The sequence below is a fragment of the Tachypleus tridentatus genome, chromosome 11 (assembly GCF_004210375.1).
Source record: "Tachypleus tridentatus isolate NWPU-2018 chromosome 11, ASM421037v1, whole genome shotgun sequence".
Lineage (NCBI taxonomy): Eukaryota > Metazoa > Arthropoda > Merostomata > Xiphosura > Limulidae > Tachypleus > Tachypleus tridentatus.
In genome coordinates this window covers 5,761,735-5,785,568 of record NC_134835.1, presented here as the reverse complement: position 1 = coordinate 5,785,568, position 23,834 = coordinate 5,761,735, and the positions used below count along the sequence as shown (strand labels likewise).

The window sequence follows — 23,834 nt, the reverse complement described above, 5'->3', positions numbered from 1 at the left end:
TATGTTTGTAGCAAGTTTGTTGTAAAAAAAACAAAGGCAAAACATTATAGAATTTGTCAAAAAAGCATGTTACATGTATTTTGGAATAAAACATGGAGACCAAGACAAATCATGGGCTCTGCATAAAGTTTACACTATTTGTGTTGAAGAGTTGAGACAATAGACTTAAAGGTAAGAAAAGTCTTTGCCTTTTGGAATTCCATTGGTCTGACATGAGTCTGGAAATAACAGAGATGACTGCTATTTTTGTTTTCATAACATGGAATGCCACAGCACTTGAAATAAAAATGAAATTTCTTATCTAAGCCTTCAGTCTGCTGTATAAGTCCTGTTGCTCATGTACCTGATGTACCTATACCTACTCCACCTGAGTCTCTTGATAGTTTCATCTGAATCTGATGTACATACAAATAAAGATGGGGATTGTTTTCAACCTGAAATGTCTGTTGAACCACAACATTTCACATAGGATGAACCTAATGATTTAGTAAGAGATGTGGTCCTTCCAAAGGATTCTTCAAAGATTTTGGGGTCCAGACTTTGGGCTAAGAACTTGCTTTCTCCAAGAACATCATTTTATTGGAATATAGATTGTGAGAAGGAGTTTATACAATACACTTTACAAGTAGGTTCACTGGTTTATTACAGTGGATTACTAGTAGCTGCAGTCTGTGAACCAAGTGAGTGGTAATTGTTCATTAATTCCTCCAAAAGATGTGTAAAAGGTATTCTCTTTCACAGTGGCATAACATATATGCATCTTTTCCTATTTCTAATTCTGTTTAATTGAATGAAATCTATGGAAATATTGTACTTGTTAATAAAGTTAAATACAAAGAACATGGTTAACTACTTTGTGAACATTTAAAAGTCCTTTGAATGATGTTGGGTCATCATTCTAGTTACACAAAGTTTTAATGTTTTTGTGTGAATGGGACAGCAGAGCATGAAATCAGCACTAGATAAAAAGCAATGGCCATGCAGAATCAACCTGATACAGAAAGTCCTGTTTTCTCCGCTTACATAAAACTGGGCTTGGTGAAGCTAGAAAAAATGGCAACTGTTTCAAAGTATCTATGTGAACAGTTTCCAGCTGTTTCAGATGTTAAATGTAAAGAAAGGGTTTTTGTTAGGCCTTGGATTAGGAACTTGACTTTGGATGAACAGTTTGAAAAGACAGTGAAGAACAGTTAAAAAGAAGCATTGATTTCCTTCAAAGATAATATTGACAAATTTTAAGGAAACAACAAGGACTCAAATTATGAAAATCTTGTGAATAACATGTTAATTCAAAGATATGGATGATAATATGAGCTCAAAAGTTCATTTCTTACACTCACATATTGACTATTTTCCTGAAAATATTGGTGCCATCAGGAAAGAACAAGGGGAAAGGTTTTGTCAAGACATCAAGGAAAAGGAGAGGAGATATCAAGGAAGGTGGAACACCAGCAAGATGGCTGATTACTGCTGTTCATTGAAATGAGATGCTCCAGATGCAAGACATAAAGACCACAGCAGTTTTTGGACATAGATTTAACAAAAAAAATGAGGATGTATATTCATATGATATCAACTTTCTTCTCCTTTTCTTCAGTTTGTTTGCAATTTTCTTAAACAAAATAATAAAAAATGTTCATAGTAGTAAAAATAATAATTTTGTCTAAGTAAGAGTTTTTTTCTTTCTGATTTGTAAAAAAAAAGTCCATATGTGACAGAGCAAAATGAATATTATTTTTGAAATCTTCATAGCTGAATTATGGTAAATCCATTATTAAATCCAAATCAATGTTTATGCAGTTTACATTTACAGGCCTATGTTCTTAATAAGTTCAACCTAGTCAGACTTGTATATTAAAGCTATACCAAAACTGGCATCTGATTTCAATTCTAAACAAGCAAAAAATAAGTGTGTAATCACTAAATATGGTCTACAAGGTTGATGATGATATAAGAATGCTGTTTATGAAGTAATCTTTTGCAGATGTTCTAATATGTGTATTAGAAAAATATGCCAACCAATACATGATATATTTGAACGTGTATGTAACATCCAGTATATCAATACTAATAATGTTAGTACTGAAAATTATTATAAAGAACATGAGATACCAAAAACACATAACATTTAATTGAATGTATAAATTGAAAAAGATTAAAGAATCCACTTTAATTGAGAAAAGTAAACCTAAACTGAATAAAGGTGTAGTAGTTTCTAATGTAGTGATTTTAATATATTCAAATTATCTAAGTGAGCAGAAAATAACAATAGAGAAGAAAATCACCTGTAAAAATGTATGTTAAATATAACAATAAAACTTTTATAATGATTGTAATCTTTTCTTTCATTTAGCTTCTTGGGCTTGATGGTTCCCTGGTGTTTTTGGTAAGAATTTTCTTCTAACTTCTAATTTTATCAACAAGAATTGTATTTGTTAACATAAAAAACCACGAACTTTTGCAAACATTTTGCTGAGTTTGTTTAAATTTCTTTTAACTACATTTATAAGATTTATTTGAATCTCATTATAATAGTTATGGATACTAGATTTTCAAAATGGTATATCACAATATTATTTTTGCTCCAGTATCTTAAGGAAGTTATTCCCATGTGCTGTACTAAAGATTATAACATTGTGTGTATTATTAAAAAGTAAAACACTTGTATTTATTAAAATGGTTTCCATTATCTTGATTACCAAGTAGAAAATGATAATTTGTAACTGTTTAATATTTATACTCAAGACATAGAAAAACAGGCACTAAATAAAAACATGGAATTTATTTAACACTAACTGGAGTACCTGTCTCCTGAACAAAAGTTGTACTAACTGGAGTACCTGTCTCCTGAACAAAAGTTGTACTAACTGGAGTACCTGTCTCCTGATCAAAAGTTGTACTAACTGGAGTACCTGTTTCCTGATCAAAAGTTGTGTAAATTTATGATTAATGAAAGGTTGTCTGAGGACATGAAAAGTTAATTACCTTATATGTTATTGTAGAAATGCAATAAAAAAACTGAAGAACATAAAATGTGAAACCACAGTATTGCATGTATCTTCCCTTTGGACCCAACAAACTTTTACGTTAAATTTGGTGAAAATCCATCAAGACGAGTTGAGGCAATGCCAAAAAGTGCAAAAATGGCTATAAAAACTGAAAAATTGTAGGTGTGTCCCCATGGACCCAGTGAGTCCATAACAACTGTGAAGTAATTATAATTACATGGACATACAACAGACAGCACTATTGTATTTACATAAATTTAGGTTACAAAATACTAAACATTTTCTGTCTTATCTAGTTTTTGTAAAGTTACAAAAATTGCAATGTAAGTCTGTAACTTTGTGTAATCTTACAGGAACATGTGTTTTGGGTGGTGTCTCTCAACACTTTGTTTATCCTTGTATTTGGTAAGTATTAAGAAGTTTGTTCTGAATAAAACTGATAAAGTTCAATGTGACACAGGCTATAGAATTGTTTAAATATTCAAATTGTGTATGTATACTAAAAACCTGATTTGAGATAATTTTAAAATACCAAATGTTATTATAGGCTTTTTTTACATTTTAGAAGCAAATGTGTTAATGTTTTATGATCATAGGTGAAGAACTTGAGCAGTATATTTTGCTATACACATCATGTGTTATTTTTTTCTTGAGTCTAGTTGTTTGGAAAAAATGTTTAATTTGAAATAATAAATAATAGTTTGAACATTTTATTGTGGAAAAATAGGAAGTATATAGGTAAACAAAACTGATACCTTCTGTATCGTGTGAATTAATCAGTTTAAAGAAAGCAAAACTACATTAGAGTCAGTCTGACAGTGTGCCATGGCTTATATTATAAGTGAATTCTTTCTGGGCAGTTTGCATACAACGTTGCATTTTAGATGAAGTTGAAACTGAAAAAATGTGTGTTAGCACTTGAGTTTTTGTAGAAAGAAAGTAAATCACTTTTTATTCTTCCCCCAACAGCTTTTTGTCCCTATCATATTGGGCATTTTACCTTGGTTGGATTTAGGTTAAAGGATTATGTAAGTATTTTTGAGATAAGTTTAAACATATAACACATCTAGTCTCAGAAGGTTTAGACATTATAGAATGTAAAATCTTGTATAAGTTTTTTATATCATTAAAAGATTAAAATTAATATCCAAATAATATTTTTAAACTAAAAAAAATATTATAATATAAGAATAACTGTTGTACAATCTACTTGTAAAGAATAGCCCGTACAGTAGAAAAAAAATGTATAAATTGAAAGAGTACAAGTGTTCGTACTCTTCAGTTCTGTATTGAGCTATAATAACTAAAGCTAGGCTTAATAGAAAACAAAAATTTATACATAGAAAAGTATGAAACAAATGTGAAACTAGCTATTAATAACAAAGTAGGCTTAGCAACACTATATAGACAGAAAAGTAAGAAAACAAAATTGAAAATGGTGGAACTTTATACTGAGTTTATAATATAACACACAATAGGCAAAAGTATGAAATAAGAAACTTGTGGTGTTTTATATTAAACTTATGATAACAGAAAGTCGGTTTGACAAAAACAATTATATATGCAGAAAATTATGAAATGAACATGAAACCAGTTGTTTTTGTATTGAGCTTATAATAATGGAAAGTAGGCTTGAAAACAATATATATAGAAAAATATAAAACAATAATAAAAAGTATATACATTTAAGATGGAAAGTATGTGACTACGCCTCATAGTTCTGTAAGGACCATCACCACTACTTGAAGGCAGTTGAAGGAGTGTTGTATGTTTCTTGTGTATTGTTTTTCAGAGAAACTCATGCAATGTTTAAAAATGTTTTGTAAAACTATAACTGGAACGCAGATTGATTTATTTCATAGTTGCTTATATCGTGTCTTCGACATTTCATGTGAAAAGATATATTCGCCGTTTGCAATTATTGATAGAGGATTTGAATAGAACTGATTGCTATATTGGAATAGTTGAACATGTTTCTTATGTAGTGTAAAAAATGTTCAACTATTCCAATTCCTTTTTTAGGGAAAGTTCAATTGAAATGTACTTTAAAACATTTAAGTACTTGCTCAGTACACACTTAAAACCATACAAGTCATTAAAAAAATATCTGTTACATTATCTATATAATTGCTATATGTGACTAAAATGAAATATTTCATTTATGGAAGTGGAAATAATGCAAAAAAGACAAATAAGTTAATTTTTGCTTGTTTCAGCTCTTTATGTTGTATGCTTTTGTTATTCATTATATATCTTTGAACTTGTGATTAAATTTTATGCAAGTTAAGTACACTTTTTTTCTATAAGTGTATTGTATCAGTTGTTAATTTATATTGAAGGTAGCTTAGTTCTTATTTTCCGTAAAAAGATTGTGTGACATTTAATGAGGTCTATTTTATTATCCTACATCGTAAAAACTTATTAAATTTTGTGTAAAGTTAACTTTTCTTGAACCTGTAAGAGAAGCTTATTTGTAGTTTTGATTTTACCCATGTAAACAATTGAATAATATTACAGGTGACTGCATCTCAGTTTGAAGGTTTACTAACGACCTTAAGTGGCTATGTAGTTATTGGTATTGTGCTTATTCTTCTTCATGGAGTAGCATCTCTTGTGAAGCTTAGAAAAAACCAAACAACTGCTGGGACTCTGTTATGTTGTTGTCAAGGTTTCTCTCCTGTCTGTGCTGGAAATTGGTGTATTCCCTCTAATGTGTGGGTGGTGGTTGGACATCTGTTCTCTTGTAAGTAGAATTATGACAAGTGTATTTGTTAGATAGTTAAGAAATAAATCTTTCTTTGTTATCAGTAGTGTTTGCTTTTCAGTTATTGTCATTTTATGAACATGCATACACATTATATTCTGTTCTCTGTCTCCTCAGCAGCACATATTTTGTCTTCCAAATCCATTTATACAAAATTACATTTTGCTAAAAGTGTCTTGCATTTGCTACAGTTTTTTGTACCATTTCATGTTCACTGAGTGATTTCTTCAGATAAAGTTGCTGCATTCATTTCAGGCTATTTTGGTTTCTCCCTTTTATATATAGCAGAACTTGCATTTTTTATCACTGTTGGTCACTAATCTGAGCTTCATGTTATTCTTGTTTGTTGCAGACTTTTGTCCATAACATTTGCAACATTTGATAAATAAATTCGTTTATGCATATGACTGTCCCAAAATTTGATACAAAAACTGGTCTATGCTGTTGGCTCTCCAGAACTTAAAATGTCATTTAGTTTTACACCAGTTTGCTGTGATCAGTTTTTGTTTTTTTCTTAACAAGAAGTTACAGTTACAAGTGCCTCTGTCTGATTTATGCTACAATTTTTAATTTATGATTTTAATATTATTGAAGAATTAAAATAGGCTAAGATACTTCCAAATGCTGGTAGAAATCAGTGATAAGATTATGCTCACAACAACTATTTGTATATATAAATATAACACTGTGGTCCAATAACCATAGCTACCAGTGTGGAGTATATGTACCATGACCCCTTTATTCCAACCCTGAGTTGTGGAATCTCGGGCTATCTCACTGAGGGTGGTGGCCAATACTGATGATTACCCATATTCTATTCCACTTCTGACACATAAACTATATTCAAGATGAAAAGCATATGTTTTCTGGATGTAATATGGTTACCCCATGCTTGTACTATTTTTTTCTTGGTACACTTCTGTTCTATGCAGATGTTTTCTGTATGTTTCATGCCTTCACCAGACTACTACAGCTAGAATCTCATATTGAGGAGGTGGAGTTGCCTTAGAAGTTAACAGTACCTAAAGTTACCAAGCTCAGGTAACTCACAATATAAAGCAAGTATGGGGAGATGAAGTCACTTCTAAAAGAACAGTTCAGCATTGGTTTTCAAAGTTCATAAAATGGGACTTTAGTCTCCAAGATGAGAAGGATAGTGGGCATCATTCTGCTGTTGACAACGAGAACTTAATGGTGTTAGTAGAAAAAACTTCAACTTACTGCTGAAGAAATGGCACAGGAATTGGGTGTTTCAATTTCTAAAATATTAAATCATCTTAAGGAAACTAGAAAAGTGAAAAACTGGACAAAACGTTTCCACATTAAGTCAGTTAATAGCAGGAAAGTTGCTGTTTTGCATTGAGTAAAACACTTCTTGCATGCAACAAAAATAAACCATTTATTGTCGCTTAATCACTTGTGATGAAAAGTGTATACGTTATGACAATAGAAAGTGATCTTCTCATTTGGTTGACTGTGATGAACCCCTTAAACATTTTCCAAAGCCACAATTGCATTAAAAGAAGATTATGGTTGCAGTATAGTGTTTTTTCAAAAGGCACTGTTCACTACAGCTTTCTTGAACAGGGCAAGAGCATTACTGCAGATGTTTACTGTTAACAATTGGAAGAAATGCATAGGAAGTTGTGTGAAAAAGCACCAACATTAGTCAACCGTAAAGGACCAATCTTGCTCCATGACAATGTTCAACCACAGGTGGCACAAGTGACTGCCAGAAGCTTAATGAATTGGATTATGAGGTATTACCTCATCCATCCTACTCACCAGATCTTTCACCTACAGACTACCAATTTTTCAAACATTTGGACAACTTTTTGAAACTAAAACACTTCCATAACCAAGAAGCAGCAGAGAATACCATCACGGAATGTTTAAGTTATAGGACTTCAGATGGAATAAAACATCTCTTGTTACTCATTGCCAGAAGTGTGTAGACTCTTTAGATGCCTATTTTGACTAAATAAACTTACTGTTATTTTTCTGTATTACTTCTTGAGATAAAGTCTAAAAATCTGCCATTATTTTTCAAATAATCTAATACTTATCTTCACTGACACTCTTCCTGCCCTACCTCCACACTAGAAGTTCTTTGTGTCTCAAGAAGAGTGATTACATTATCGGGATAAGTCACTTATATACAGTACCTAGAAAGAGGGTGCATTGAAGATGGTAGAGAAATTTGCAAATTATGATTTGCCTAAGGCATTTGAGTGGATTATATAAAAACTGGAGCAAGTATTTTCAATACTTAAATATGCAAAAAGTGAAAACCATAGAGGTCAAGAAATGGCTCTGGTGTCAGTTGAGGTAAGTATTAGTAAGTTTAGGAAAATGTTAACTTTCAAGAAATAATTTTGTGTTTCTCATCAGTAGCTGGCACCATAGTAATTTTACTCATTAGAACAGACCACCTGGTGAAAACATGATAGAAACTTCACTGCCAACATCCTCTGAGACCTTATCTTGCTTTTTTCTCCTTGAAATGTAAATTAAAGTGCCTTTTAACGTGATGAAAAGCGTATACTTTATGACAATAGAAAGTGATCTTCTCATTTGGTTGACAGTGATGAACCCCCTAAACATTTTCCAAAGCCACAATTGCATCAGAAGAAGATTATGGTCACAGTATAGTGGTTTGCAAAAGGCACTGTGTTATATAAGTATAAATGAGCTGAGAGTATCATTTCAAACCTGTATTATGATATTCCATTTTGACTGGCTTTGTTCCATTGCTAACTGTTCTTGTTTCAAGCTCACTACAGTTGTATTTCCAAAGTCCTTGTTTCCTTCCCCAAATTGTTTTAAAAGAATTGTTTCATACATGAACAACACCCCCTCCCACTTTTGCTGACCAAGCTATCTTTGCACACTTGTCAAAATACTGATACATGATTTAGTGTCCAAAATGTCCTGATTGTTACAATCAGTATAATATCATAAGTTTTATCCTAATTGTGTAGTTGTATTTTGTCCTTTATTCTTTAGTGACATCTGGTGGTTGTACTTGTTATTTCTTTGGATTTTTTCTTGCCTTGTGTAATCTGCTGGTTGCACTGGTACCTAAAGGAATAAATCTTAGCCACGTGTGATGTGGTCTTTGATCTTTCTCACTGCACCTGTTGTTAACTGATTCTAACTAGTTGAGATGGAATTTGCTATTTGTGAATGACATAGATACTTTGTTGTCTTTAGGCCTTTTGCTCTTTTGCAGATGCCCTATGACTAGTTTGTATAGAGAGCCGACTTTTACTCTTAATAGTTACAAGTGTAATTTCACCAGTATTATGTTTTTGTAGTTGTAGTGGGGTGGTTGATTAATGAGATGTCTTTTTATGTTCAGAAAATGTATACTGATACACATCTTATTCCTTATAGTCTGCTACCAGTCTTGTTTGTACTTACCAAGTGCTTCTTCATTTATGACAAAGTAGTGCTGCCATCTGAGTCTGACTTTTATCAGCTCAGACTCAGTATGTTGCTTGTATGTACTTCATATAAGTGTTCCAGTTTGCTGTTGTTTCTTTGTGATTAGTGTTTCATCTGTCTTTGTACTCGACCAGATGTACATCCGTATCCTTACTGAGGTCCCCATAGCAAGTGTATTATGGTATGAATCAATTAAGTTCTTCCTACCCTCATTTCCTTTCTAAAACCTTTCATGTTGTGGCTGTTTCCCTAGTTCTTTCTCTTTGTTTGTGTATCAGTGTTAGTCCAATACATTTTATACTGGGTTTTGAGTTTTTCATATACATGTTTATCCTTTCACTACCAGGTAACACCTAGCACTTCAGATGTCATACACTCTTGAGCTGGGGTGTTCTTTGCTGGTTTTTCCTTTCCTAATTGTAAGCTGTCTTTCGTTGGACCACAGTTTCATTTAATTGGATGTTTCTCATGCTTTTCATTATACTGAGTGAAGTCTTGTTGGAATCTCCTTTGCCTTTTGTGTTCATCATTTTTCAGTTTTTCACTGATTAATGTTTTGTTTACTTGGGTTTCTCTCTACTCCTGTCTCTTTCTCTCTGTGTGATACAAGTCTGCATTTTAAGGTGTTTTTTTCTTAGCATTTCTCCTTTGACTTGAATTATCATAGATCAGTGTGATCCAACCTTTTACTCTTGGAATGTCATTACTTGTTACTAAGATAGAACTTTTATTAAAATTTACTTATGATTAAAAAAAGTTTAATGCATATACTTTACTGTGATCCCTATTGAGTGTGTGCATTAGGCACAATCAGTTGTTGGGCCACATTTAAGTTATCTGTGGAAAAACTCTGATATAGATTGTTCCCTTTTTTCCATTCTCTCTTTGATCAAACTAATTTGTATAACCTATTGGTTTCTATAATTTTTTCAAACAGTTAAGAATGTCTTGTAGTTATGAGGATTTAATTGGTTGGTGTAAATGAAGTTTACTCTTCATTTTTTTTTCATTGTTGAAGGGCTTTAAGCCATGTTTGAGTGTTCTTTAGTATTAGGTTTTTTTTTTCCCTTTTTCTTGACCCTAAGAGTACAACCATTGTGGACACAGATTATTTGTTATGTATGTACCTTTTAAGGAAACATGCTATATACTAACATTTGATATACACAGGAGTTTGCTTCAGTATTCATCTGGCTCTTTCTATTATGTTCGAAATGAGATTCTTCCATGTTATTGACTGGATACATTAAAACTGTTTTTCACAAAGTCTTGACTCTATTTAAACTAAATATCCCACCTAGAGTTTTGGCTGTGATGTGGAAAAGGATTTAAAATGCATTTTATTTTAAAACAAAAATGTATTGTTTGATGTTATTTAATTTTACTTCATTTACTAACTTTACTTTCTGAGAATTTAATATAATTATTAACTTTGTTTCAGACAATACTTGACACTAGTCTGCAAGACAGGGAAGCCAGCTTCAAGGCAGCTCCAGGTACCTTCATGTTCATTCACTGGCTGGTGGGTATGGTGTATGTTTTTTACTTTGCCTCTTTTATTCTTCTGTTGCGAGAAGTGCTGCGACCTGGTGCACTGTGGTTCCTTCCAAACTTGTATGATCCAGACTTCAACCCTATTCAAGAGGTAAGCCTGGTACTACTTCACTTATTTATTGTTTGCCTTGTCTTAAGATTTGTAGCTCATTTCTTTTGATAAATATAAAATGAAATAGTGTTTTATCTGTAATAGCTCGTTAACTTAATATTGAATATTTGACTTGTCTTAACATTTGTAGCCAGTTTCTTTTTCATAAATATAAAATGAAATACAGTCTCTTATCTTTGATAGCTCTTTACCTTAATTATACACATGACTGATTTCAATAACTTGGCTTGAACTAAGTAGAAAATTACTACTGAAAAATTTAGCCTTATGATCTGGTTTAGTATCGTGTCATTGCTAAAAGGTATGCGTGAAAAACCAAATGTTAATAATGAACTGTAACCTAAAAAACAACAACCAGTAATTATGAAATTGAATAATTTCGCGTGTTTGTGAAGAATCATCTCCATGATCAATAAATAAGCTGTGAATATTTGATATTTGTTTTTTACAAACAATACAGTCATTGAAGGAAACTAGCATGTAATGTTACACAATAAGTTTTTTAAAATGCTATAAAACATTTACTGAGTAAGATACTACACAAAGATGAAAATGTGAAACAGAAAGCTGTGATTTTGTTGTAAACAGAAAGATGTTAACAGTGAGTTAGTTATTGCTGACCAAGCATACAACAATAGAAAGGGGTTTTAATCCTGAAATTACCGAGAGCTATAAAGAAATTCTAAAATTACATGGATAATAATATTACATTAAACCACTGACTGAAATTATTAACACAAAAGGGGTTGTACTAATATTTATATGTGTCTGGTCTATCTAGTCAAATAATGGAACAATTTATTAAAAAAAAATAATTATTGTATAGACTGATTGAGAAAGCCAGGTTCTTAATATAACCAAAGACAAATTTATCTAAGGGAAGAAAACCAACCAAACTGGCATCTATAAAATAATGTATGAATATCTACTGATATTAGTCTCTGCAAGACCAACAGCAATAATATCAGTATTTTTGGTCTTAATCGTGGTAATATCTTACAACGATTAGCTAGCTTAGGAGATTTATGTTAGTTGTTAATCTGTGTACTAGACTAATCATGAAATATCCTAGGAATAAGAAATACACACATACAAAAGTTAGAGACCATTCAGTCACCACCATGTTTTAAATTCAAAGTGTAAAAAATTCCTTTTGGTGCATTTATTTGAAGTTTACTTTTAATTACACGATGATAATTGGATTCCTGGCATATTGATGTACTGCCCATAATTACATTCCTTGATGCGGACTGCCTTTGCTATTTTTCTTGATCAACAGTCTTGAGGTCTATGCTTTGAGAGATTATACTAAGCATGAAAAATTTCATCTACTTCTTTATGTTAAAATATTGTTTTTCTGCACTTGTAGGGTCATTATCATACTATAAAATTAAACAGTATGGTGCATGAACATTTATATATAATTCAGGACTCTATAAATACAATAGAGATCACCAATTCCAGTTATAGTTAATACTGTGTGTACAGTGAGGGTCAAAGTGCCCATGTTACATTTTTTTCCTCAGTTACATTTATAATTTAAATAAACAATTTATATTGAGAAATGGAGCATAAAAGCATAGTTAATAAATCATATTGTAATGTTACCAAAGGTTTACTATTGTAATTTCAAAAGAAATTATTTAAATACATTCTCAGTTTTCATTTTTTGCATCACATGATGCTTCTTTTCTCCAATTTGTCCATTTTGTATTTTCTTTCTATCTATCTATCTATCATATCTTGAGTTTGCCACCAATTACACATTTGTGTTATAGATATTAAGTCATAATGTAAATGTATTGCCTCCAAAGTTCTTACATTTCTGAGATGAAACCAGGAAAGGCAAACCCGCATGCCACACCCCTCCTATCTCATTACATCTTTTAAAAATTGTCCCAATTCTGATACTTTTAATCAACAGAAAGAGAAATTTTTCCTATTAAGATATGTAATAATTCTAGTTCATTTATGTGCCAAGTTAGTAAGTATATATCCTCAGTTTCTCTGTTTGTTTGCTTGGAGTTGAGGTGCTTGACTTGTAATAAGAGGGTTGTGGGTTGGAATCCCTTTAACTGAATATCTCGCCCCTTTCAGCCTTGGTTAATTCTACTATCTGTTGATAAAAGTGAAGCCCAAGAGGTGATAGTAGGTAGTGACGACTAGGTGACTTCCCTCTAGTCTTTTACTGCTAAATTAGGGACGACTAATACAGATAGCAATCATGTAGCTTTGCTCAAGATTCAAAACAAATTCAACCATTGTTTGCTTTTGTAGTTCTTCTACAGTTGTAATTTAATCACAATATGCTTATAACTCAATCATTTATGTAAACAAAGGTTTCCATCTGTGACAAATGGATCATAGTATGTCTTGAGAGGGTTTAAGTACTGTTATAAAGCAATGAAACTAAATGAACCAATAGTTTTGGCTGTTAAATGGTGTGTAATTATCTGTTACAATATAGAGTAATCTAGAAATAATGAAGTTTTTTTTAAGTATTTTTATTTTACCCTAAATTTATCATTTCACTACACTTGATGCTGAAAAAATATAAAGTCTTACCAAAAATTTGATATTCATGTGGAGGCTCTAGAAGGTTATACACATGAAATATGGAAACTGTAAGATAGAAAAACTATTTTTATTCTTTAATGAAAATAAATCAGTTATGCATGTTATAGTCAGACTCTGAGTCAAATGACTTAGTAAAACTAATTTGTTAAAAGTGTAATTTTTTGTACACAGCATGATTGTAATGCTTATTAAAAGCCTACTAAGTTTTGTGAGCATATGTTTAATAAATTTGGAATTATAGCACACACTTCTATGTATATTTTGATATAAACTACATTTGGGCACAAACCAACTCCATTCACATAATGTTAAACAGCCATGCCATACATTTGGATAAAGGGTGTCATACACAAAATTCAACATGGCCTTTTTTATGGATCAGAGGTCTGAGCTTTTCTCTGCAAACTAGGTTCTTTGGAGCTTGTAGATGCATTAGATTCAGTTTATAGGTATTTTGAACAAAGAATTAAATGCAAATGTCATTGTATACAGCTGTTTTTGAAACGTCTTAAAAAGCCTGTGTAAAAATAGTAGGTTAAGGAACTATAGTCCTTTCTATCTTTAGGCTCACATAATGTATATTGTAGTACAAAAATTATAAAAAATAAGAAGACTTGGTTGATCATTCACTGTTTTCCATTTCACCTAACAACCTACAAGTCTTTGTAAAATATCAACAATGGTTTCTTACTTTAATGCACACTTAGGTCTTCTTGGTCCAACTTGCATTGTACTGTCAATGTCAATGTTTCTTGGAGCATTGCAACAAGACAACTGCTAAATTTACCTCTATTACTGAGTAAAGTAAGCCTAAGATACTTAACATTTGATTTATACAAGTTAAATGGTTTTCTGGTCTTGTTCTTATTAGTGGCACCACTTTTATTAATTTTCTGAACTTCATTTATTGATACTTTCATTTCTGGATACTGTTCCTGCTTAGTGTAACACACACAAAACTACTGTGCTATGTCTTCATTGTAAACTGTACATCTTGGAACCATCTTTAATGGTTGAAAATATAACATTTGTGTTAGTCACAGAATAAAGAAACTTGTATCTACTTACCTAAAAGCAGATAATCATCCATCAAGAAAAAGTTGTTTACAATACAAAATTAATATATATGTACAATATTATTTCATTTTCAGCATCAGCATAATTGCCAAAGCATTATAACATGTAAAACTACATCCTCATTTTCAGAAACATATCTAATGTACTTTCTAACACAGTTACACCTGATGTTTTAGAAATCATTTAAACTGAGTGCAAGAGCTAATAGATGTTTTCATTGTAGATACTTTTTGCATAGATGACTGAATGGGTTCTGTAGTTTTACACAGAAGTGATTAATTCCATAACTATTAATGAAATTAAAGGTAAAGATATAAGGCTGAAATATAACTTTACATAAAATGAACTACCACTGATTCCTTGTTACTTGCAAAACATCATATTGATATAAGTAAACACTTTGTCATCTTCCCCAACATCTACTGACACATGAAAGCTCATTAAATGGCTCCAATACTGAAACTTAGCATCTGAAATTTATTACCACACATTACTATTTACAGTCATGTGAAAAAGTTAGGACACTCTATGAAAGCCTGTGCATTTTGTAACATTTTTGGATATATAGATATTTAATCTCAGTTTTAACAATACTGAGAGATTATAGGAATATAACTAAACAATTAAAACTGAAGAAAAGACTTTTCAAGATCTTCTGTACATGTAACTACAAAAAATGCATAATCTAACTGAGGAAAAGGTTAGCACACTCTACCCCCCTAATAGCTAATGTTACCCCCTTTGGCTGAAATAACTGCAGTGAGTCGCTTCTTGTAGCCATCTACCAGTCTCTGACATCGGTCTGAAGAAAGTTTGCCCCACTCCTCAATGCAGAATTCTTTCAGCTGTGGCATGTTTGAGAGGTTTCTTGCATGTACAGCCCGTTTCAAGTCACCCACAGCATCTTAATGGGATTAAGATCTTGGCTTTGACTCAGCCATTCCAGGACTCTCCATTTCTTAGTTTTCAGCCAGTTTTTGGTGGATTTACAGGTATGTTTTTGGTCATTGTTGTGTTGCAGGGTTCAGTTCCACTTCAGCTTTAATTTTCGTACAGATGGTTTCACATGATCCTCAAGCACCCTCTGATACACAGTAGAATTCATGGTGGATTCTATGATTGTGAGCTGTGTAGGTGCTGCTGCAGCAAAGCATCCCCAAACCATGACACTTTTAGGCTTCACAGTTGGTATGAGGTTCTTTACCTGGAATGCTGTATTTGGTTTATGCCAAATATGTCTTCTGTTCTGGTGTCCCAATAATTCAATTTTGTACTCACCTGTCCAAAGAACATTATTCCAGAAGTCCTGGTCTTTGTCTACATTCTCTCTGGCAAACTTCAGTCTGGCCTTGATGTTTTTCTTAGAGAGCAAAGGTTTTTTTCCTTGCACACCTCCCATACGAGTTAAACTTGTGCAGTCTCTTTCTGATTGTAGAGGTATGCACTTTTACATCAACAGTAGCCAGAGCCTGCTATAGGTACCATGGTGACATGTTAGGGTGTTTGGAGACCTCTTTTAGCATCTTGCGGTCTGCTCTCGGGGTGAACTTGATTGGACAACCAGACCTGGGCATGTTGGCAGTTGTTTTGAAAGCCCTCCACTTGTTAACTATTTTCTGGACAGTGGAATGGCTGATTTCAAAATCTTTTGGGATCTTTTTAAATCCCTTACCACTCTCATAAGCTGCTACAATTTTCTTTCTGAAGGGTTTGCTCTCACCATGGTGCTTACTCTCACTTCAACAGTCAGGAGCACACCAAACTGAATGTCTGAGGTTTAAATAGGGCAAGCCTCATTCAGAATGCTGTGTAACGATCTTTTAATCTTGTGCACCTGGTGTGATACACCTGTATGTGAGTTGAGTCATTTTAAGTGGGAATAAATGTGGGGGTGTCCTAACTTTTTCCTCAATTAGAATATGCATTTTTGTGGAATTACATTTACAGAAGATCTTGAAAAGTCTTTTCTTCAGTTTTACTTGTTTAGTTATATTCCTATAATATCTCAGTATTGTTAAAATTGAGATTAAATATCTGTATATCCAAAAATGTTACAAAAATACACAGGCCTTCATAGGGTGTCCTAACTTTTTCACATGACTGTAGCTGTAAAGCCATGTAGCAGAATGGTACTGATATTACAGTAAGAAAAGAACTCACTAACTTTTATTTATGTAGTAACAATAAGAATCAAATGAATAAAGAAACTGTACAATGAACAGAAAAAATGTGAATTCTATAATTAAAAATAACCAAGGTAAATATAGCATAAAGAAAAAAATTTATTCAAAACATCTTTTTTTTACACGAAACATTTGACTTTAAGGTCATACCTAACTCTTACACATGTCTATTAATAGAGTGGACAAACACAATTAACCAATAATGTGGTTCAGGCTGTTGTTTAGTAGCACACTGGGAGAGCCATGGGTCAGCATCTTCCTTGTTACCGTGCGTCTCTCAACAATCTACTGTACAGGTTGAAATTAAATGTAATGTAAGCCCAATGGCTCTTTCAAAATTTATTTAACATTTACCTTTTTACCACACAGGGTGAAGAGAAAAAATTCTGACCACTCTGGTTTGTTTTTTAGGATTGGCTTGAAAGATTTTTTAACCTAAATTCCTGCCCCAAACTAGATTTTAAGTAACAAAGTTCCAAGAATGAGCAGAAATGGACAAACTAACTTAGAAATTCTGATGGGAATCACATGGTTGTATCAGCTTTTTAAGATCAGAAATACTGATTATGGCCATGTGGATTCATTAGTTTTTAAGGTCAGGAATACTGATTAGGACCATGTGGATCCCTCAATTTTTTAAACTCATAAATACTTGTACACCACATTATGTGTGGATTCTTGTCTTTGTTAGCTACAGGGTTCTTAATAACATTACAAAAAAAAGTAAATACTAATACAATTATTATTACAGCTCATTCCAGTACCATTGTTTTTCAACTGTGCTATTAAACTAACAACAAAAAATTGGGTACTCATATGCTGCATGGAAAGATTCCTTGACATTGCACTAGCAAAGTTTTGGTTGTGAGGTTTCCTCAGAGGGAATGTCAGTAATAGTAGTCCAAGAAGGTGAAAAAGTGAAAATTGCCATTACAAATTAATTCCAAGCATCAGATAGCACTTTCCAGTACAGACAATGCAAACAGCAGCAGAATTTAGGGGAAATCTTAATTTGCTGTGACAAACTTTACAATACATACTACTATGTCCATATTATACAGGATGAAACTTGTGATGTTCATTGTAGATCTCATGAAATTAAGTTTTCGAAAAACTATAGTTTTTAACATGAAGTAATTTTAAATATACGATTTTCTTTATAATTACTCAGTAGTTTAATACACATGAAATGTGATATAATTTTGCTTTGCTGTTATCTGAGGCAATGCTAACTTAGGATATTTTTTATAACAATTATTAAAATTCTTAGTTGTGTCAAAAATTTGTAAATTTAAAATTTCCTCCTTTCTAACTATTAAAAAATATTTAAATTTGACTAAAGTATGTTATTATGTTATTAAATGATGGTTGTATTTAAAAAGTCTATGGCTCTTTATGACTTACTTGTGAAACACACAGGTAAGTTCCTTGTTGATTCAGCAAATACATGAACAGTCTGAATAACAGTATTACACAATTTCTAAATAGCTCAACATACAATTCAGTGACTTTTGTAATTCTTTGGTGTGTGGTTTTTAATAATGAAAATTTTAAGTTAGGAGTCAAATGTTGAAAAGAGTGAATCATTAATTCTTTAGATGGTTCGTTTGCCTATTCTACGACACATACGGAGATTTTTGGCATCAGTAGTTATCTTTGGCATGGTAGTTCTGCTGATGGTGTGGGTTCCAGTGCAATTAATCATGAAGGTGTTTCCAGAGTTCTTGCCATACAATGTTGTGTTATCAAGGTAAGTGTCTCTTTATTAAATGTTAAATTGACTAAAATAATTCTTGTTCTTAAAATACATGATAAATTGATTATATATTTAAAAACAGCTGACTTGGGTTGAGAAAGCACTGATAGAGAAGAACTTTCTCTACCCATACCAGCTGTTTTTAAATATATAATTTTCTCTACTAGTGAGTTTTCTTGTCATCACAGATGATACATTGAACATCACTAATCAAGATCTCGGTGTAGAGCACTTTTGTTATAATTTTACTTCAGAAGTATTTCATGGGTTATTTAAAATAGATCATTTCTTTCTTTTGTTATTATGACACACCATTTAATAGCATGCCATTTGAACTACTCATTTTTGCCATTTCTCCAGTTTCAATTCCTTGTACAAGTTGGTATATGAACTGATGAAATTTATCGTTACAATGGTTAATAATATTTGATTAATAATAGTCTCCCTGCTTTCTTCCAGTGAAACACCTGTAAGTGAGTTGTCTCTAGAACTGATCCTGCTACAAGTTGTTCTTCCAGCTGTCCTGGAGCAGGGCCATACAAGGCAGTGGTTAAAATCTTTTATTCGTGGATGGTGCATTGCTGTTTCCTGTGTCCTTGAATTACGCTCCTATTTATTAGGAGATGTGCCTCTAGCAGGTGAAGTAAGTGTATTTTTATCACTGAACAGAAATATCTTAACAATCCAGTTATACCTTGCACAGAAGGTGCTTTATTTGAAACAAATGAATTACTAATTAAGTAAGACATAAAATTATGTTTGTATTAGTTTTAGCATATTTTGTACTGTACATAAAATGTTATCATGGTGATCACTGAACAGATATTCACTTCTTAAAAAAGTGTTATGAATAATAAAGTTAGGACTTGCATTTCATATATTTTAGTGATACTGATATTAGTAATTATATTGTTATATAGGTAGTAGTAAAAGTTTATATTAATTATTATTAACATTAATATCATAGTGCTAGTGAAGATAAATGTATAGTAATATGTCAACCACATTATATCTTCAATATCCAGTGCAAGCAAGGCCTTTGTCTCAATACCAGGGCTCTTGAGGCTGGCTGGAATACCAGATAATTAGTAGTGATTGGAATGGTAATTATGTTCATACAGATGATATGAACTAAACTTTGGAATTATAGCAATTATTTATCAAGAGATTGACTGTTATGTGAACCAACCTTTTTCTCCCAATGTTGTCCAACTTTCTTGCGAACAAACTTAACCTGTTCAGGATGACAACAATTGACAACCTTTTTCCTCCACCTGAATATGCCATGTCTTTCTTGGTTACTTCTATGGGTTTTGTTAGGCTTAATATAGCTTTTTTGGACATGATTTCTCAAGTATGATTTGTTTTATCCCTTTCCTCAATTTCCTGTAATCCTCTACCTTCCTTGTTACATGATACTCCTTCCTTTAGGTATTTTAAATTTCCATCTTCACCAGATATTGAGATTCATGCTGAGTGTTTTGTTTTTCAAAACAAGATGTAAGCATTTACCACCGTCCATGAGATGTGAACCAGTTTGTTTTGACCAACCATTCTCAGATTTGTAACACTTAGAATCCATATTACCCATTTAGGGGGTAAATCCTGATTGTATTGTTCTTTTGTCCCAAGCCCAGGTTTTCCTCCCTTTGTCTTACCCTTACATTTAACCTACAGTACTTTTCCACTATCTGCTTTCTCTCAGAGTTGATTTACCATCATCCTGAGGGTTTCTCAGGAAGGTTTACCCTAATTACTTCCTTGTTGGCACATTTGTCATCTTCAGATGTTTTTTTAAATACACATTTCTTTTGTTGGCATTTTGGGGGGATAGACCTGCTTTTGTCTGACATTTACTTATTCTTGGAACTTTTGCCTCACCACTCTTCATTTTTCAATCACCTTGGAAATTTGCAATCTTGGTTGAAGTCTGAGGGACAAAAAAATAATTCTTTTCAGTATCAGTGACTGCCCTGTGGGTTGTGGTCTAGTAGAGGCTTGTTACAAGCCTGTGTGTGAAAACAATTTGCAAGTGGAGAGCAGCACTGAACGAGAATAGCTATGTATGGAGGTGGAAGTACCTGTCAGAAATACATTTTAAATGTTGGAGAATTATAACTTTTCTACTTTTTGAAGCTGTTTTTATTCAAATTATCATGTTTTCTTTTTGACCAACTTTTTAATCGTTTCCTTTTCATTTTGAAAAATAATTGAAGTAAATCTTGAGGTTCAAACACATTTACAACATAATGTAAAGTATTAAAAGAAGAAATTTTAAATTTTAAGATTTATTTGTAATTTGTATAGGTGTTTGAAGTTAAATATAAATGTGTATAATGCCAAAATTATAGGCTTGCTCTCTTTGGACATGATAGCTATATCTTGCATGCTTGCCTTTGAAATTTTGCACATGCCACTAGCCTTAATCTGTATCCCACCTAAAATACATGTTAGTGCATAATATAATCATTATGTGACAGTGGGAGGAAGATGCATCATTATGCACAATAGATCCCCTCAAGCATATGCACTGAAATTAACTTTATTCATATCCACAGGACTATTACAAATAGATGTGTTTCTTTAAGTTTAAACCTACAGAGATGAAGAAGACAATTTTGGATTGGTCAGGCAACTCAGAATAGGTTGCAAAAAATGTCAGTGTTAGGGGATTTGGGACAAATACCCAGGAAATGTTTAAAAAATAGATGCTCTGAAATTGAATTTTGTGGTAATTTTGCTGTAATTTATTGAAAGTATTAATCATTTGCAAACACTAATATGTATACTTGCAGATTACACACACAATTTATTATGCAGTTATCACTGATTCATACATACTATTATAAGTTTATCTATTAACAAAGTTTGGAGAGTGAATAAAAGTTTAAAAATGCTGTATACTGTCACTATGATAAAATGTTTGGTCTAGCTGCTGCTCGGTTTACCGGGTCTGCTCTGGCACATGATTTAATCACTTTTTTTGTTAACTTTCTTTTATTTCTTTTTAACTTTGATTTGTAGTCTACATTGCCACTAATTAATTATATATATATATATGTATGCGTGCGTGTGTATGAACTTATTTCTGATATGAAGAATTGCTACAATGATCATAAATTTTTAAGTGATGGAGACTGTTATCTCCTTGAGGTTCTGGCAGTTTTTCATATATGTATGTATAAAATTACCTATACTATCTCTGTGATCATTGGAGGCTCTATAACTGGAGAAGATGTTACCACCACAGCTATTCATCCAATATTCGATGAAGGCCATTCATAGGGTTGTTTTCTACTCTCTAGGATCTTATTCTTGCCTATTTGTTATCCTCAAAAAGAAAAAAAGATCAGGGACTGGTGTTCTATCATTGTTCTCTTCTCTCTCAACCACTGTCTGGTGATTCTTTGCTTCAAGATGGAGAGATTTCTTCCTCTCCATTGGCCCTGTTCACCTAGACTGTGAGTGAACACTGTCAATGTCTTAGATGCATTTCTTCATATTACAATTGCCCTACTCTTATGCTGTTTCCTACCTTTCATTTCCTAGGATCAGGTGAACCATTTTTGAGCTCTTCCCCCTTTGGCCTGGCTTTAGCTCCTTACGTATTCAACAAAGTCATGAAAATATTTTATTACAACTACAGTCTTGGATTTTGTTTCATGACTGGCTCCTCCTAAGATCTTCTCGGGAGACCTCCTTTTAGGCCATATCACTTCTCCATAAAGTTGGTGCTCTCTTGATGATGAGAAACCCACTTGAAATAAAAATATATCTCACAACGGCTGGTATGGGTATTAACACTTTTACTAATAAAGCAGAGAACAATGTTTTGTCCTTCCTAGGTTAACCTGAAAAAAGTGTTAATACCCATACCAGCTGTTCTGAGATACAGGGTTGGTGTTGGTTGGCTGGTATATTCTAAGTCATTCCTAATTCAGAAGAAATGCTTGGTCCACCTCGGAGACTTTTCCAGTTTTCAACACAGATGGGTTAAGCCTTGCCTGTAACTAGTTGTCTGCTGAACTTGGATTCTTGCTTTCCCTTTACTTTGTGCAGTAGAGGTTGTGTCAGTTTGGTGATTCGTGCCTCCCTGAAACTTTTTGCTTCTCTTGGCCAGGTTTACATGGGGCTTCTTCAATGAACTTTGAGCAAGCAGTGGAAGATCTCTTGTGTTTTTCTGTCCTTTCTTGTAATGCTGCCACTTTCCATTCTCAAGTATCTGTATTTAATGGGTGTATTATGCCAAAACTACAGTTGGCATCCAGCTATCCCTTCTGCCCCAACCCTCTTGTTCAGATTTCCATCTCTTCAGCATTATTTTAATTGAACCCAAACCTTACATAGTTATGCAGTAGATTTCATATTCTCGAACTTCATTATATATTGCTACACACATTTCTCACAGGGTATGTGTATTTTCCTAAATCTTCATCAAGTAAGGGGTAACAGAAAGTGTTAAATCCAAGTGCTGTGGTTCCTAAAGTGCCTGCTGTTAAGATAAGATTTTTTTCAATACTAGTACAGTGGTACATATGTAATAATGTGTGTGTGTGTATTTCATAGTTCATTCCTGAGAATTATTTTCCATGGACTATCATGGAAAAATCCTGCACTTGGGGAGTGTTTATCAACTTCCCTGGTTTGTGCATGTCAGCTATTTAAAATAACCTGTTATCTCTTCTATAGAAGATCTTTCCAATACTTAGAGTATTTGGGTCTGGGCATCTCTCAAGTGTCTCCCCAATATTAATTTATACCCCACCTTGTCATCAAAGAGAGCATAGGAGATCTTTACCAGTTCCAACTGCCTGAGTTGTCAAGTAGGAAAGTTTCTCTCCAGTTTTTCAATCCCTGTGGAGAAAGCCCAAGTGGGGAGCACAGTGCAGTGGAAAGTAGGGCAGTGGTTTACATTTCAGTGTAGTGCAGGTCACCCTCTATTGTATACTATGCAGTTTTTTTAAAGATTTGGCCAGTTGTATTGCACAGAGTGTTCTCTTTGTGTGACAATGACTTATTTCTTATTTGTTGAGTGTACAGCAGAATGCATACCAAACTGTGCCACACTACACTTCATGTCCAACTAATCTGTTGTGTGTGAAATGCTCAGTGGTCATGTCGTTTTTTCCTGACATTTATATGATATGTGGAATCATTTTGCCTTTTCCCTTTTTTTAATTCCATTTGGGCAAAGAGTATACCCTGAATAAGATGGGCACATCATCCACAATAAGCCCCCACTCTAAGGCATCACACTCCATGTATTTCCCCTTCAAATACCTTCTTTAAAAGGAACTCATCTAAGTTTTTGCTTTTGCATTGCACCAGTTCCTCTGCCGCATTAACGTAGGATTCT

The 23,834-nt window shown here is 32.9% G+C and overlaps 1 protein-coding gene across 1 annotated transcript in view; it reads left to right on the top strand.

The window, feature by feature from the left end:
* LOC143231633 (E3 ubiquitin-protein ligase MARCHF6-like) overlaps window positions 1-23,834 on the top strand; it is a 74,060-nt gene that overhangs the window by 29,761 nt on the left and 20,465 nt on the right. The window contains 8 exon segments of the mRNA XM_076466171.1: window positions 2,354-2,386; window positions 3,362-3,413; window positions 3,978-4,036; window positions 5,526-5,642; window positions 5,644-5,751; window positions 10,661-10,864; window positions 18,321-18,472; window positions 18,938-19,121. Of these exon segments, the coding sequence (XP_076322286.1) occupies window positions 2,354-2,386; window positions 3,362-3,413; window positions 3,978-4,036; window positions 5,526-5,642; window positions 5,644-5,751; window positions 10,661-10,864; window positions 18,321-18,472; window positions 18,938-19,121 (909 nt within the window).